The sequence below is a fragment of the Plecotus auritus genome, assembly GCF_963455305.1.
Source record: "Plecotus auritus genome assembly, chromosome: 2".
Lineage (NCBI taxonomy): Eukaryota > Metazoa > Chordata > Mammalia > Chiroptera > Vespertilionidae > Plecotus > Plecotus auritus.
In genome coordinates, this window is record NC_137771.1 from 32157719 (window position 1) to 32174912 (window position 17194).

The window sequence follows — 17194 nt, forward strand, 5'->3', positions numbered from 1 at the left end:
GGGGCTTGGCGGGCGCTCCGCGCCGCGAGGTGCACTGCGCTCCCGCCCCTCCGGCTCCCGGGGGAGCCTGTTGCTGGAGACATGGGCGAGCGGCGCGGCGACGACCGAGGACCTCCCTCGCCTCCGCCCGGGCTTCGCGGGGGCCCTTTCACCGTAGAGACGCTTTTCGGCGTGGCCCCTCCCTTCGCTCCTTTAAGAAAAAAAAAAAAAAATCACCTCCAACCTTTCCCGTGAACCGCGGGCCTCGGGCCACTTCCGGGAGCGGAGGCGCGGCCCCGCGGGCGGAGGCGGAGGTGCGGGCGGCGGCGGCGGGGGAGGGGAGGGGAGGCGGAGGCCAACATGGCGGCGCGCAGGGCTGGGCCGGGCCGCCGCGCCTGAGCGCCCCACCGCCCTCGCTTGGCTCGCGGCGCGCACACCCGCACCCAGCCTGGCCCGGCGGCCTCGCAGGGCGCAGGCCGGGAGCGCAGAGGCCCGCCGGAGCGCGGGGACGGCGCCGAGGCAGCCTCGCGCGGCCCGCAAAGCTCGGCATCCGCAGCTTCGCCGCCCGCCGGCCGGCGCGGCCCGGAGGCCCGCGCCATGGAGTCGGAGGAGGAGCAGCACATGACCACACTGCTGTGCATGGGCTTCTCGGACCCCGCCACCATCCGCAAGGCCCTACGCCTGGCCAAGAACGACATCAATGAGGCCGTGGCGCTGCTCACCAACGAGCGGCCGGGCCTGGACTACGGCGGCTACGAGCCCATGGACAGCGGCGGCGGCCCCAGCCCCGGGCCCGGCGGGGGCCCGCGCGGCGACGGCGGCGGGGACGGCGGCCCCTCCCGCGGTGGCAGCACCGGAGGCGGCGGCGGCGGCTTCGACCCCCCGCCCGCCTACCACGAGGTGGTGGACGCCGAGGTGAGCAGGGGAGCCGTGACCCCGCTGTGAGGCGGGTGGGTGGAGGGGACACACCCCACTGGGCGGCGTGCAGAGGGAATAGGTGTGGGGCGCAGAACCCGAGGGTGTGGAGCCCCGGGATCGTCGGGGGCGGAGGTCACCGCACTGGGGTCAAGTGGGGAGAAGGACCCCTAGAGAAGGGCCGAATGGGGCTTGGGGTGCAGGGCTGGTTTGCGCGGTAGGGTGAGGAGGGGTCTCCAGGCTCCGGGGCTGAGCACGCGCGCGGAGCCAGCCCGGGTCGCGGATGGGCTGGAGGGTCCCAGGCCGGCCTCGGAGATGGGGAAGGCACGGTGGCCTGGACTGTGAGGACGGTGTCTCGGGAGGCAGAAATGGGGGACTAGTAGACTAGGCTAGGGTCTGAGATTTCGTGACACCGGGTTCCCGTGAATGAATGGGAGACGCACCCGGTTCAGAGTCGGACAGAAAGTGTGATGGGCCAGCCCGAGTGGCCCTTTGCTAGGCACAAGGGAGGATCGCTGGGATGAGGAGTGGGGTTTGGGTTTTATTTAGTCGAATACCCAAAAGAGGAAGATTGGGCAGGATCTAACATGAAGAGGGGCTGGGCAGGGCCGGGGTGACAGGACTTGGTATACGGTGGGGGGTGGGGGACACACAGCTGCAACAAGGTCTGGTGCGGAGTGGGGCGGGTGGGGTGGGGGGGGACGAAGGCGTTAATAAGGTCAGGTATTAAAAACGGTGGGGATTGGACTGAGAGGTTAGAGGTCAGAGGCCGGGGCTCGAATGTAGCTGAGGAGGGACTGGGCAGTGATGGGGACTGGAATAGGAGGATGAAGCTGGAACCAAGACTGCGTGAAGAGAGTCCTGGTCATAGATAAGGTCATAAATGAGGGAAAACTGGCCTGGGAAAGGGACTGTATGCAGAGGAGATAAATGGGAGTAGAGGAGGAAAGTCATCGAGGTGAATGTCTTTGATGATAAATCTCAAGTCTGGGTAGAGAAAATTAGGGCTGTTTAATTTGGGATGTGAGCAAAGAACATTGAGGGTGGGGGTGTGTGGATGAACTTTAACTGCTGTTTAAAAAATGATGAACCAGAAGCAACATGGCAGCTGGTGGCAGGAATTTCCGTCAGATTCATTGGGTAGTGTATTTCAAAGGGTCCAGTAGAGCTGGTGGGCCTGATCACAGAAGAACACATTTTCAGTTGGTGGTTTGTGTTCTTAAGTAGATATAGGAATTTGGTTAATTCTTTATTTTTTTTTTTTTGGGGGGGGGATAATTCTTAATGAAACTAAGCCTTCTGCAAGATGTTTCCCTAAATAGTGTTATATTAGTGTTATATCCTTTTACTTACATACTTTTGCAGCAATTGCTTGGACTTAAGTAGCTTGGAAGAGAAGGCACTTCAAAATCTTGGGCACTTTCTTCCCAAGATTTCTTTGGTTTCCAGACTTCTATACACTTGAATGCCCTGTGTTACCCAGTAACTCAGCTGTATCATTGATTAATGTATGGCAGTAAGATTGTTATTCCTAGTTTGGAAATTTTTTAAAAATTCCATATCATTAACTAACTGTACTTAAGTCACTTTATAAGAAATAAGCTTCTCTTTGCAAGCAAGCCCCCATTACTCCTCTTCTTGTTCCTTCCACTTTTGACCCAGTTTTGAAATAAAAAAGCCATTGCTTTTGCTGAGGCATTTGTGTAACTCTGCAAAGCTCAGTGAGAAAATCCTCATTTTGTGAGAAGTTTTATTCTTTTGTCACATTTTAATTTTCTGTGATTGAAAAACGAAGTTAAATTACAATGCTTAATGGTACTTTAATATTAGCTATATTACCTGTACATTTAAGTACAAAATATTGGAACTGGCTTTTCACATGATGGTAGGCTAAGAAGTTTGCTTTCAGGTAAAACCAAGAGGATCTATGTCTATTTGAGGAGTTGTGTCCAGTTTTCATTTCCTCTTGAACTGTCGATTTGGTCTGGGGAGGCTGCACCATTTAATTTTGAGAATTCACAAGGAGCTGGTGACTGAGGCTGCTTTACCCAGAAGCAAATTGGCAGAATACAGGCAGACACAGGAACCTGGTGAGAAAGTTTAACCCAATTTTTGCCTCTTATAAGTCTTCTTGCATGCCACCTGTGCAGCTTATTGATCACCCTTGCTATAGTGGGAAACTGAAACTTTTGATCTTGGGGAATAGGGAAAGTTGCTAATTGCTGTTGAGTATTTCAACATGTCAGGCATTGTATTAGGTACTTTGTATATAGTTTATTTAATCCTTAGTGAGGTAGTTAATAATATCACCATTTTAGAGATATGGTTAGTTAGTGGCAGAGTCTTAATTTAAACCTGGGTCTCTCTGACTTTAAAGACTGAGTTTTAGACTCTGCTTAATTCATGGTTTTAGGATTGAATTCATCCTATATAATAAAAGCCTAATATGCTAAGTGTCTAGTCGTCCGTTCAACCAATCAAAGTGTAACATGCTAATGATATGCTAAGGCCACTCAACTACTTGCTATGATATGCACTGACCACCAGGGGGTAGATGCTCCAACTGGTAGGTTAGCTTGCTGATAGGGTCCGGCCGATCAGGTCTGAGCAAGATGGGCCGGACACTCCCTGGAGCCCTCCTGCATCCCTCCCTGGCCCTGACCGGTGGCCACCTTGCACCAGTGGCGTCCCTCAGCCTGGCCTGCGCCCATTCGCAATCCAGGACCCCTCAGGGGATGTCGGAGAGCCAGTTTCAGCCAATTCTGCAGGCCAGGCCGAGGGACCCCACTAGTGCATGAATTTTTGTGCACCGGGCCTCTAGTTTTAGGATAAGAAGGAAAAATAAGGAAATACAATACGTTGGGGGCTACTGTGCAAGTCTAGGAATAAGGTGGCAAGCATTGAATCATGGCATTAGGAATAGAATAGTAATTAGAATAAAAGGAGAATTAAATATTTTTAAAGCAGATTTTAGAAATTAATAATTAGTTTAGTTATCTTGCTTTACAAATGCAGTCTTGCAGACCCCAAAGGGGAAGTGGCTTGGCCCTATAGAGCTAGTTAATGAAAGAGATAGGAATGGAACTCAGGCCTTCTCACTGCAAATTCAGTGCATGTTCTCTCTACCAGCAATTTTTGTTTCAAAGGAAAGAGACAAGATACAGTAATGGGTTAAAAGGGATGAAGAAAAGGGAAGTGTAACAAACTGGGTGAAGTTTGTCGGTTCTTGTATGATTTACCCGTTTTATTTCTGAAAAATGAATTATATAAAACTTATTGAATAGGAAATTTTAGTTTCAGTGTCCTCTTAAAAATGTTTGGGAATATATAGATTAAAACCTAATATACAGATTAAAATCTAATTGTTTTTAAAAGAAAGATGATTACATTTATATTTGTAGTTTGGGGACAGGAATGATCCTCTCATTCAGTAATGATCCTGTCATTAATGCCTTCCTTATACTGGGGCTGGGAGTATGGTGCAGAACAAAACAGGAAGGTTGCATTCTAGTTGATCTTAGGGCAAGGCCTCTCATTTTACAAGAAGTACCTTCCCAAGGTCATGTAGCTCATTAGGGAAATCAGTTTAGTAATTTGGGTCCATGCTATAATTAGGATTTGGTTTAAAAATTAAATTTTGGAAAGTAAAAGCCGTTAACTTCTGGTTCCATGGAAGCCAGGAGAATGCAGATAAAAAAGACCCAGCTATCTAGCAGAACACATAAAACTTCACAGAAAGCCACCTTTTTAATTTCCTCTATTAAGTAAAGGTATTGCTTTGCAGGAAACTTGTGTTTGGTGTTAGTAGTGTTGGATGTGGATGTATGTATAATTCTTAGTTTCTGAGTCTGGAAGGAACTTCAAGAAGCTATCCAGTTTTGATTTTGAATAGCATTTCTTCAGAACCTTTCCAAGGCTGGTGAGAGCCTGTTCTAATATTAAAGAGAGTGAGATCTGACAACTGCTCTAAATAATTTATTCAGATATTTAACACTCCCACTGTCAGAGTTCTTTACTGTTTCTTATGTGGGTAATATAAACCCCTCTGGCCACTGCTAAGGGCATGCCCATGGTTCTGCCCTTCACCAAGTGGGAGAGTTGGTCCTTTAAGACTTGTGATCCTGTTAAAGGGACCAGTAGAAATCAGAACCAGGTACTGTTGTGGGCATCTTATAAAATTTAACTGTGAAATGTATCTTATTTATTATTAAGTCTCCTTATTTGTCTTTAGAAAATACCAAAATGGTTTTTCAAGGAGATTTCTGTTAACAGCTAGAAATACCTTTCTGTGATAATTAATATTCTTAAAAGTGACATTTAATACTGTTGTCTAGCAATATTGTGAACTCCTTGTTATTGTTTTAATGTGTACATTCCTTCTGGAATTATTTTGTCAAAAGTGTTTGCAAGATTTCATTGCTTCTTTATTATTTAAGAGCCCCAAAGCTGGTCATGCTATAATGACAAAAATAAAAATCACATTAATTTGTAATTTCTTAATTTACCTAATTTCTGCCTCCCCCCCCCCACCCTTAGTAAGTAGTAGTTGTAAATGAATTAAAATTATAATACCATCAATATTTATATTAAAAATTATGTCCCTTTCCCCTAAAATATACAACCCTAGTACATTTAAGTATGGAGTAAATATCAACTGAATTTTAGTTAATTATTAGTGATTTGAATATATAACCCATAATCAGTTGAAAGTAAATGAAATAAAAATAAGGAGTCTGAAAGATAGCTCAATTTTTGAAATAAAAATTTCTTTATAGTATATATGTATCTCCTTTGGGAATTAGGTTTGTGAGTTCATCTAATAGATTCTTACCTTGTTATTAACTCGCCATATGCTATTAGAATGAATGTAATTAGACATGAAGGAAGTACCTTTTATGTGTCATTGAGTGTGTAGTTCTAGTGAAATCATAGTAGGTAGTACAGCTGTATACAGCCTAATAATGCTATTAGCTTAGAATTTGAAACCAATTACAATATTAGAAAAGTAAATGTTGTAATGTTTTAACAAATTGAGGAAAAATATATAATGTTAAATATAACATTAAACAATTTCAAAACAGTTCTATACATTTAATTCACTAAGCTCATACTTTCCACTCATTTATATTGTAACTTAAATTATAGTTCAAATAAGTTTTAATACTGGGTTTCCTATCCAATTAAAAGTAGCAAATTAGAAGGGTTTTGTAGTAGTCCAAACATGAGGTGATGAGCTGTTAGAGGCATGCACATTTGATGATAGAAGTGGGGATAGGAAGCAGCTCAATGGTAAAAGGGGACAGGAAAACCTTAAAAGCAGACTCAAACAAAACAGGCCAACCAATTTGTATAGAGCAATATGAAAGCTTTCTGTGCTTCATGACCCTGAGCGGCTATTTTTAATGGTGCCACATTCAAAAAATGGTTCCAATATGCTCTGTTTAAGAAAGGTCAGGAATATGTAACACGTTTTACCAAGATTTTAGTTTTTTTAAAAAAATGAAAGAGAAGGAAGTTGGGCACATAAAGAAGTAGCTTCAGGTTTGGAAAATACTGAGGATACTAGAATGCAGAGGCACTACTAAGAAAATTGGGCTTCGTTTTCAAAAGAGTAAATGTTTTATCTCACCTTGAAGGGAGTTTTTGTTTCTTTTTTACATTTGTATTTCTAATTATTATGGGATTTTTTATTATTCAGTATGGAAACATTTATTAATCACAATTGATTTATAAATTTTTTTCTTAAGCTTTTATTAGTAGATAACATTATTGTTGATAATCTGTGATAGTTTTTGGGATAGTATTTTATAACAGTTTTGTTTTTTAATTATATGTTTATCAGTCCGTTTCTCTATCCAACAGTGAGAAGCCTGGTTTCCACCATTGGTGGCTTACTTTTTTTTTTTTTTTTTTTTGTATAGGTGGGAAGGAGAGGGAAGTGGAATCTACTTGTTTTAGAAATTAACCTTAAGTTAGTTAATGGAGCAAGTAACTGTAGGTTTGGTTTATTTTTTAAGTGTTCTTAAGAAAAGAACTAACACAATTGAGTCAAAATTTTATTCTGATAATCTCCCCAGAAATTGAAATGGAAAGATCGTGTAATCTTTTTCTAGGGATGACTTGAAGATTTCTTTTTTCCTTAAAGAGAAATAACATCTTAGGTGCCCACCAAAGTCTTCTCACTTCCAAAGATAAGTTTCATTGTTCCAGCACACAAGTTGCTTTTTGTAGTAACTTCGCCAGTTATTTGTGTTGTGAAATTCGATTGACACTATTTGATATGCTTTCACTTAAGTTTAAGGTGTTTGTGTTAGAAATATTTTATTTAGAATATTAGTTTCTAATTAGTTCTCCTTGTAAGAAAATTGGTTGGGAAGATGCGACTCAGCAGGACTTTTCAAATTTGAGTCACAGTTTAAGCTTTAGTGGAATTTCTGTTTAGTTGTTTTTCCTGCCCTTCTCTTTTTCTGCATGCTCCCCCCAGTTCTCAAGTAGTATCTCATAGCATTTTGTCTTAATTGTTTTTAGAATATTGTCATTTATGACTCAGATGCGTTTGGCCTTTAGATTACCTGCCAGCTTTTCAGTACTCAGGGCAGAGGTCTGTGACTGTATTTTAAAGACAGCTGTCTTTGAGCATGGTGTTGATTTGCCAAAGGGGTGGAAGAGAGGTGCACACCTGGCCCTCACAGCTTTCCCTTGTCACCTCTGTAGCCTAATAGCCTGTGGCAGTGTCATGATGGTTGGGTTGTTGGTAGGCTCTACACCCAATTTTGTCTGTTATTTTCAAGAAGCTTTCTACTCACGTGACTCTGTCTTTTATATAATGTCTCATGTCTATTTTTAAGAGGGCGGGATACTATTTCTGGGTTTTTTGTTAAATGGAATATAAATTTTAAAAATTCTAGATTTATATTAAATAGTAATAAAAATCAAATACTGATGATAAAAAACAGACATTAAACTAAAAATGTCACAGCAACAAAACTAGTTCGTAGGCCATTTAACAAAACAGCCATTCCTTTAGTAGGTTTTTATTGAGCACTTACTGTGTGCTAGGCACTGAGCGAGGTGTTAATAGGACAGTGAGCCAATCACACATAGTCCCTTCCCTTTTACAATTTAAAGGCTGGTGGATTTCTTATGCTTTGAGTCTAATAAGTTGTAATTCAGAAACTAGAGGCCTTGAAGAGTTGAGGGTTAAATATGAAAGAGCTCAGATCTATCTATCAAAATCATTTGATTAGTGCCTTAAGAATTGTTTGTGATGGAATTTGATCTGTAGTGGTATCCATTGCCATAAACCAAGTGATTTTTTTTTTCAAGATATTTCTTTAGTGCTATGAAATGTACGGAATTTGTATTTATTTACTTGTTGGATGTTTAATATTGGTAGGTTGATGATTCTTTCAACTAGTATCTCCTTTAAGAATGGTGCTAATTATCTCAGTTAAATGTCATTGCTTTTTGTCCTAAAGTCATTAATGTTTACTCTTTACTCTTTTCCCAGAAAAGAGAAATTGCTTTAGTCTTACTTTAGGCTAAAAAATCTCTGGTTGTTGATAATACAAAAAGCTGTTTTAAAGCTAGAGGAATGTTGATTTTAGAAATAAAATGATGGTGGAAATAGTAGTAACTCTACCTGTAAATGAAAACCTGCCTGGGATTAATAACATTAGAAATCCTTAGGTTATGTTAGCTTATTAGTATTTTGTGTTTTGGTTTTTTTTTTGTGGTCAGTTTCATGTTGGAGTAGACTGTCTTTGCTAAAATAATACTTTGAAAATGTTAGTAATTTTCATTTTGTTAGATTTATTTCTCATGGTGTACACTTCACTTGAAATGTTTTGGTAAGTTGCAGTAGCAATAGATCATCCTGTATATCATATTTATTTTTGAGAAAATGTCAGGTATCTCTTGAGTAATCGGTAATCTCAGTGTTGAAATTATGTCAGGCAAAGATATCTATACATATATACATACATATATTAAAATTAAAAAATTGAACCATAACAACAATTGGCAGTTTGTTTGTGATATACTGATATCTGTAGAGAATAACAAGAAAGTCCTGTTTGTTTTTCATTACTTTGAGGATTTTATGGTTGGAGAATAAAACTTACCTGTGGTAAAGGAATTCCAAGCATTTTTATGAGACTTGAAGATCAAAATCAGCATAGAGTTACTTTGGATTCACCCAGTTCGTAGTGATTATACTATGGGAGAAAAAAAAATACTTAACAAGATCCACTCTATAAAACAAAAATACTCTGTAGAACAGAGACTATTTCCTACCTTCTACTCTTCCTATTCCAATAAACAAAATTAAAAGTTCTGAATTTAAAGATTAAAATTGAAGAGCTGAAAGGGACCTTGGGGATCTTAATGGTATTAAATCTTGTAAATTTAGGGAGAGGACCTCTTGGATCATTAGCAAAATCAGGGAGGGAACCAGCCTTCTGCCTCACAAGATGTATTTTGTATACTTTACCACACTGTCTTTCTGACATGAGGAATTCTTTTTCTGTAGGTGATCTTTAATATATCATCCTTCCTCACAAATTTGCTGTATTTTAATCATCACCATTTCCTTTGTTAGATATTAGTTTGGGTTAGCACGACAAAGTTGACATTTGATTTGTCCCTTCCCCTATCCCCCCAAGATGTTCATCTTGATTTCCCATTAAGCATTTTTTAATGTCAACATTTACTAATAAATTTATAAAAGTTGGTTCGGGTTGAGGAAGGGAAGATTGAGCAAGTGGTATCACTTGTGAAAGTGCTGTGTCTGTCTACTTAGTATCCTAGTAAACCTGACAAGGATTAGCGAGCTCCTGCCTAAGTCTACCCCAGTTGCACATGGGTATTGGGTACTTAAAAATAAGCTTAATAGTCAGCGTATAAATCTTTTGAAATAGTATATGACCTAATTTATCTGTTTCAGGTGTGTATCTTTTACTTCCTTAAAATTGCCTTTTTGTTCTGTCAAGTATAGTGTTTATTATAAGTATCAACTGGGATGTATTATACACTTGCAGCTTTGAAATTAAACGTTTTCATTGATGGCTTGGAATGGTGTTAAGATGCTAAAAACATAACACTTGTCTTAGATTATATATATTAATGAATACAGGATATATATAGGGTATATTATTAACTCTTAGAGGATACCTTAAGAAAAATTAGGCTTAAAATATGTCAAGTCCTTTTATGACTCCTTTCCTATGTATATGCTTTTTCTCCTACCTGGCACATCCTCCTTATCCTTCTTTCCCCTTTTCTTGCCACATTAGAGTATGAGTTGGTCCACAGCACTGTCTCTGTGACATCAATTGATCCTTTCTTCACAGAGTAGATTTAACACAGGCTTCCTGTTGGCAGAGAGAGGTCATGAATAGCAGCCCCCTTATTTCAGTCTAGCAAGTCCCATGAGACTCAAGATGCTAACATACCACAAGTATGTTAATCAGGTTTGCCAATGGCTTTCTGTTAGAGCTTGGTACCTTGCATTACACTTCTTCCCATTCATGTTTCCCTCTAACTTAAAAGTCCTTTCTTAAGTTGGAATAGAAACTCTACATATCTCTGTCTTAGAATTATTGTATTGGGATTACTCATTTATTTGTCACCCAGACTGAATTTCAGGTTTTTGAGGACAGAATCTGCTTTTCTGTATTTCCCATAAAGTCCGGGGTAACCCTTGACATAGCAGGTGCTAAATTAAATGAAACAGTCTTATTTGGAAAATCTTCGTTGGCATTACCATTTGGAATACATTTTCCTCCATTCAAGGATTACAGATAGTCTTGTAAAGCCAATTTTGCCTAAAATAATCTATACCATAGCTTATAGGTAACATACATTTTGGTTAAGTCTTATAACAGATTTCTGCCATGGTTTTTACCTGTTTTACAGTTTGTGGGAGGGAACATTTTTTTAATTGTTGCCAATCCTATATAATAAAAGGCTAATATGCAAATTGCCCCCTCGGGAGTTCCACCGACTGGGAGTTCAACCGCTTGCTATGACGTGCACTGACCACCGGGGGCGGCACAGAACGAAGGAAGGCCCTGGCTGGCAGCCCGCAGCCAGGGGAAGGAAGGCCCTGATTGGCCCTGATCGCCGACCAGGCCTAGGGACCCTACCCATGCATGGATTTTGTGCACCAGGCCTCTAGTGTCTTTATAATGGGCACAATTTTGGACATAACACTTTAAATCTGAGCTTTGGTATTTGGTAGCATTCCCTTTGCTTGATAAGTTTGTTTCCGTAGCTCACGTAGAAAACTATTACTCACAGGAAAGAACATAATATATGCTAAAACTAACATTTTTTTTTTTTTTTTAGCCTTTGGTAGGACTGTTTGCCATTCTGTTTTTAATACAGCTTTGTTACATGGCATAGTTGAGCTATACCTTAGAAAGGAGAAGATTATTTGTAGAAATTGTCATTTCTGGGGAAGAAAAAGAAAGCATGACTGCTACAGTACAATTAAAACAGGAAACTGATTTTTAGAGTTGTTTTTTGTTTTGGGTTGTCCTATTTATTACTCTAATAATGATTAATGATGTTATCATTAATCTGAGTTTATTTTGACGTAAAGCTACTGAGACACTTCATTTTTTTACCCTTTCTATCTCACCCCAGTGTTTAAAAAAAAAAATCTGCAGAGGGGAAGTAGGAGGAGAAAAGAAACAGTAGTATGGGAACCATTTGTTTAACACTGAACAAATATTTATTGAATGCCTTTAGCTGTGGTCTGGCTTCTGATTGCTAAGACACAGCCTTGCTTTTAGAGTTCATACCCTATTGAAGGTTGGGAAGGGATGGCCAGCACTAGGTCAGAATCACTAGGATTGTTTGTTCAGAATAGCTTGTCCCCAACAGAGCCTCTGACCATTCCAGGAGATTCTGACAGAGTAGGGAGTATTGGGTAAAGTACTTAATAAAGTGCTGGAAAAGTTGTGTGTGTGTGTGTGTGTGTGTGTGTGTGTGTGTGTGTGTGTGTGTGTGTCTGTGTGTCTGCGCGTGCGCGCTATGGTCAACTGAAAATCCAATGTGGACGTAATTTGATTTGTACGCTAGATGTGTTTTTCCTGTTTTTATCGTGAACAATTATCAACCAATGGAAAAGTTGAAAGAATAGTACAAAGAACACTTGCATGCCCTTCACCTTAATTCAAGATTTGCAAACATCTTGTCACATTTGCTTTATCTATCCTCTGTCTCTAGGATGTATAATTACACACACACACACACACACACACACACTTTTTTTTTTTAACCCTTTGAAAATAAATTGCAAACATCATGGCATTTGACTCCTAACACTTCAATATGAATCTCCTAAGGACAAAGACATTCTCCTATAGACCTACAATACTGTTATCTTGCCAGAAGAATTTAACAGTGATGCATTAACATTCCCTATTATTTTGTCCATATTCAGAGTTTCCCACCTTTACCAAAAATACCCTTTATAGACATTTTAAAAATTAATCCAAGATTGAGTCAAGATTATGCACTGAAATTGATTATCATGCCCCTTTAATGTAGATTCTAGAATAGTCTTTACTTTTTTAGTCTTTGATACATTTTTTAAAACAACTTAATTCTCTTGTTTATTTTTAAAGGACTATATAATTGAATCATTTAAACTATACTAGGAAGTTTTATTATCCAGGTAATAAGGAAAACTGAACAAAAATATTAATTTTTTCATGACATACCTTGTTCCTCATTAATAAGACTATACTTTTTCGATCATCTTTATTCAGATCTCTTATAGAAATTTAGCATTTTTAGAGCCAAAAGGGATCTTGGATCTAAAGGTAGATGTTTTCACTTATAGATGAAACTGAAGTATGAGGATATTTAAGACAGTGGCTCTCAAGCAGGGGTGATTTTGCTCCCAAGTGACATTTGGCAATGTCTGGAGACCTTTCCAGTTGTCACAGCTGGAGGGTCCTACTGGCACTAGTGTATAGAGGACAGGGATGCTGCTAAACATCCTGCAGTGCACGAACAGCCCCCTCAACAGAGAATTGTGCCTCCTAACATGTCAGTAGTGTCAAGGTTAAGAAACCTTGATCTAAAATCACACAGCTAATGGTGGGACTTAAAGCTACTTGACTTTTATTTACATGATGTTTGAATTTACAGAGCATTTTCACATACATCATCTTATTTAGGACTCATAAAAACCCTTTGTGGTTATAAACAAAACAAATGGCAGTCTCCTTTTCACAAGTAGAGAAATGAAGGTTCACAGAAAATAATATATCCCATGTGACTGTGGTCAGGGTAGGTTATTAGTTCAAATTACATGAAGAGATACTTTGAACTTTTATCTGCAAAAGAACAGTCAGTCTCAAAATGTCATAAGCGCCTGATCACTAGACATATTTAGGCAGAGGCTCTGGGATATTTCTGGAGATGTTAGAAGGAATTTAGGTATCAGATAAAGGGTAAAACACTGGGAGTAGTAGCTGGAGAATTAGATACAGCTTCTCTCATCTAGTAACACAATGTAAATGGGGCACCAAGCCTGTAAATAGATCAAGTTTAATACAATTCATTGTCTGGTGTTAGGAGATAGAGTGTGATATATTTAAAGCATTTTCTTCTCTTTGGTAAGGACCCTCACACATATAATTCTCTGTGCCTAGAATTCCTTCCTCTTCTCTTTCATTTTATAAGTATTTATTAAGTGCTTAACATTTATTCATTCATCAAATATTTATTGAATAACCAGACCACTCTGTATCAGGGATTGTTGGTGCTAATGCAACAAACAAACAAAATTTCTGCCCTGGAGAGCTTATACTTTAGGTTAGGGGAAACAGACAACAACCGAGATAAATAAGTAAAACGTAGAATATCAGATGATAAGTGCTATAGAAAAAAATAAAGCAGAAAGGCTAGATAGTAAATATTTCAGGCTTTGCAGGGCATATAGTTTCTGTTTCTGTTGCAGCTCTTTGGCTCTGCTATTGTAGTGCAAAAGCAGCCATAGACTACTTAACCCAGTAAGCGCATCTGCGTTCCAGTAAAAGAGGCCCTGGGCTGTATGCACTTTGCTGACTCTTGTGCTAACTAGAAGGCACACACCTAGTGCAACGCCATGGAGAGGAGCATGGCTGGCATGTTGAGGAGCAGCAGGGAGGCCAGTATGGCTGGAACTTAGTGAATGAATGGAAGAGTGGGAGATGAGGTCAAAGATGGAGGAGAGGCAGCTCCTCTCTAGGGCCTTGTAGGCAACTGTAATGAGGATTCTGAACAGGGAGGTGACACAAGCCGGTTGCAAAGTCTGGAGTTTGTTTTCGGACATGTTCATTTAAGAAGACTATTAAATATCCCAGTAAAGATATCAAAGAAGGAATTGGATAGATGTGTGGAGCCTAGGGAAGAGGGAAGAGATAAATGTGAGGGCCTTCAGCTTAGAGGTGGTATTGAAAACCATTAGACTATGCATTGTCAACAGGGACAATAGCACTCCAAAGGGGGCATTGGTTCTTGGGGGGAGGGAGTGAAAAAAATCTTAGACATTACAGTGGTTTGCTCCAAAAGTCAACCCTACCCAGTACAATCTTATTTAGTATTTAATTAATGGATATGGGATGATTGAGAAAAAAAATGTTTAAAAGGCTCCTTGAAGGAGCCATAATGAAAACAAAGTTGAGAAACACTGCATTAGATTCTACTTAGTGAGACCATAAGGGAGTGCATATGTATAAAGAAGAGGTCTGAGTACTGGGCTCCAAGGTTCTCCAGTGTTTAGAGCAGCCGTGGGCAAACTACGGCCCACGGGCCGGATCCGGCTGTTCTATCGGGTTCTCTTGCTCTCCCCTCCGCTCCTTTACTTTGAATTTATATTAGTTCACACAAACACTCCATCTATGCTTTTGTTCCGGCCCTCCGGTCCAGTTTAAGAACCCATTGTGGCCCTCGAGTCAAAAAGTTTGCCCACCCCTGGTTTAGAGGCTAGGGTGATGACAAGGAACCAGCAAAGGAGATTGAGCAGTGGCTAGTGAAGGTGAGAGGAACCAGGCTCTGTCCTCGAAGTCAAGTGAAGGATGTGTTTCCAGCAGAAGGGAGTGGGCAGCTGTTTTAGATGTTGCTGATGAAGTAGGTAAGATGAAGACTAAGGATTAACCATAGATTTAAAGTTATGGTAAAGAAGTTAGATGCTTAGGCCTTAATTTAAATGTCATTTCATTTATAGGCAACTTTTCACCATGATTATGCTGAGGCGCCTTCTTGTTCTTTTTTAAAATTATTTTTAAAAACATAACATAAAATTTACCGTCATAACCATTTTTGAGTGTACAGTTCAGTTGTGTAAGGCATCCTATATCCTATATAATAAAAGGCTAATATGCAAATTGTCCCCTCCGGAGTTTGATCGCTCGCTATGACGTGCGCTGAACACCAGGGGGACCAGTGGTGTTAGCCGTGGGGCGCTGAGGGAGCGAGGGAAGGAGGAGGTGGGGAGGCAGGAACTGCACGGTGGTGGTATGAAGGTGGTGAGGGAAGGAGGAGGTGGGGAACCTGATCGGCCCTGATTGCCGGCCAGGCCTAGGGACCCTACCCATACAGGACTTTTGTGCACTGGGCCTCTAGTATTTACATAGTTGTGAAACAGATCCCCAGAATTTTTTCATCCTGCAGCACTGAAACTCATATTAAATAACTACTAACCACCATTCTACTTTTTTGTGAATTTGACTACTTTTGATACCTCATGTAAGTGGAATATAACAGTATTTGTCACTTTGTGACTGACTTATTTCACTTAGCATAATATTCTCAAAGTTCATCCATGTTGTAGCATGTGACAAGATTTCCTTCTTTCCCTCCCTCCCTTCTTTCTTTATTTTTTAATCCTCATCCGAGGATATGCTTGTTAATTTTTAAAGAGAGAAAATAAGGGAGGGGTAGAGAGAGATAAACATTGATTGTTGCCTCCCAAATGGGCCCCAACCTGGGATTGATTGAACCCGCAACCTAAGTATGTACCTTGACCCGGAATCGAAACTGCAACCTTTTGGTGCACAGGATGACGCTCCAACCAACTGAGCCACCTGGCCAGGGCAAGATTTCCTTTCTTTTTAAGGTTGGACAATATTCCCTGGGTTCCACTTCTTATATACTTTCACAGCACTTTGTTATAACATGCTCCTTACAAGAAATTGTAAGCTCTTATTTATTGTCTGTGATAGGAAGTGTTCAAGTGTCAGTAGCAGAATGTGTTTTCTTCATTAATATACTAGAGGCCCGGATTTGTGCACTGGTGGGGACCCTCGGTGTGGCCTGTGGGGATCAGGCTGAAACCGGCAGTCCAACGCCACCTGCCACTCCTGCTCATCCTGAGCCCGGCTGTGCCTGCTGCCGTCGCTCAGTAGGCTTGCTGTCCCTCTGCTGCGGTCTCTGGGCTGTGGTGGCCAGCCATGAGCCCTGTGTCTGGCGCACGTCAGTCAGCTGAGTGGCGATCGGGAGCGCACTGACCACCAGGGGGGCAGCTCCTGCGTTTAGCATCTGTCCCCCTGCTGATCAGTGTGTCATAGCGACTGGTCGACCAATCATTCGGTCATCCGGTCACTTAGGTTTTTATATATATATATAGGTTCTCAGGCAAAGAAAAATACTGAATAAGAATTCTTTATAAAATTAGAGGACAGAATACCTTACTTTACAAGGAGGAATCTTGAAAATTTTGTTGAAGAGGTGATATTTAAACTGGTTTTGAAGAAAGTCTCAGTTTGTTTGGAGTGCTATAACAAAATACTGTAGACTGGAAGGCTTATAAAGAACACAAAATTATTTCTCAGTTCTGCAGGCTAGGAAATCCAAGGTCAAGATTCACCATCTGGTGAGGACTCACTTCTGGTTCATAGATGGTTGTCTTCTCACTATTACCTCACTTGGTGGTAGGAACAAGGAAGCTCTCTGTGATCTCTTTTATAAGAGCAGAGCTCCCCTGATTTAATCACCTCCCCAAAGTGCCATCTCCAAATACCGTCACAGGTGGTGAAGAGCCTTGCATGCCAGTGCCGGAAACTTGCTTTCATTTTCTAGGCACCTGTAGGCAGCTGGGTGCTAATGGAGATTTCTGAACAAGTAAGAAATGGGATCAGATTTCTTTTTTTGGTTTGGTTTATTTAGTTTTTGTGTTTTATTTTTATTTTTTAAATATATTTTATTGATTTTTTACAGAGAGGAAAGGAAGGGGATAGAGAGTTAGAAACATCGATGAGAGAGAAACATCAATCAGCTGCCTCCTGCACACCTCCTACTGGGG

At 40.7% G+C, this 17194-nt stretch overlaps 1 protein-coding gene across 2 annotated transcripts in view; it reads left to right on the plus strand.

Moving 5' to 3' along the window:
- Positions 1-397: 397 nt before the first annotated feature.
- Positions 398-17194, plus strand: part of USP24 (ubiquitin specific peptidase 24) — a 129079-nt gene continuing 112282 nt past the window's right edge. The window contains exon 1 of one of the 2 annotated variants that reach the window (XM_080654491.1): positions 398-894. In XM_080654491.1, the coding sequence (XP_080510617.1) occupies positions 577-894 (318 nt within the window). In that variant the 5' untranslated portion in view covers positions 398-576. The remainder of the gene's footprint in view (positions 895-17194) is intronic. The other variant, XM_080654490.1, reaches the window with a different exon arrangement.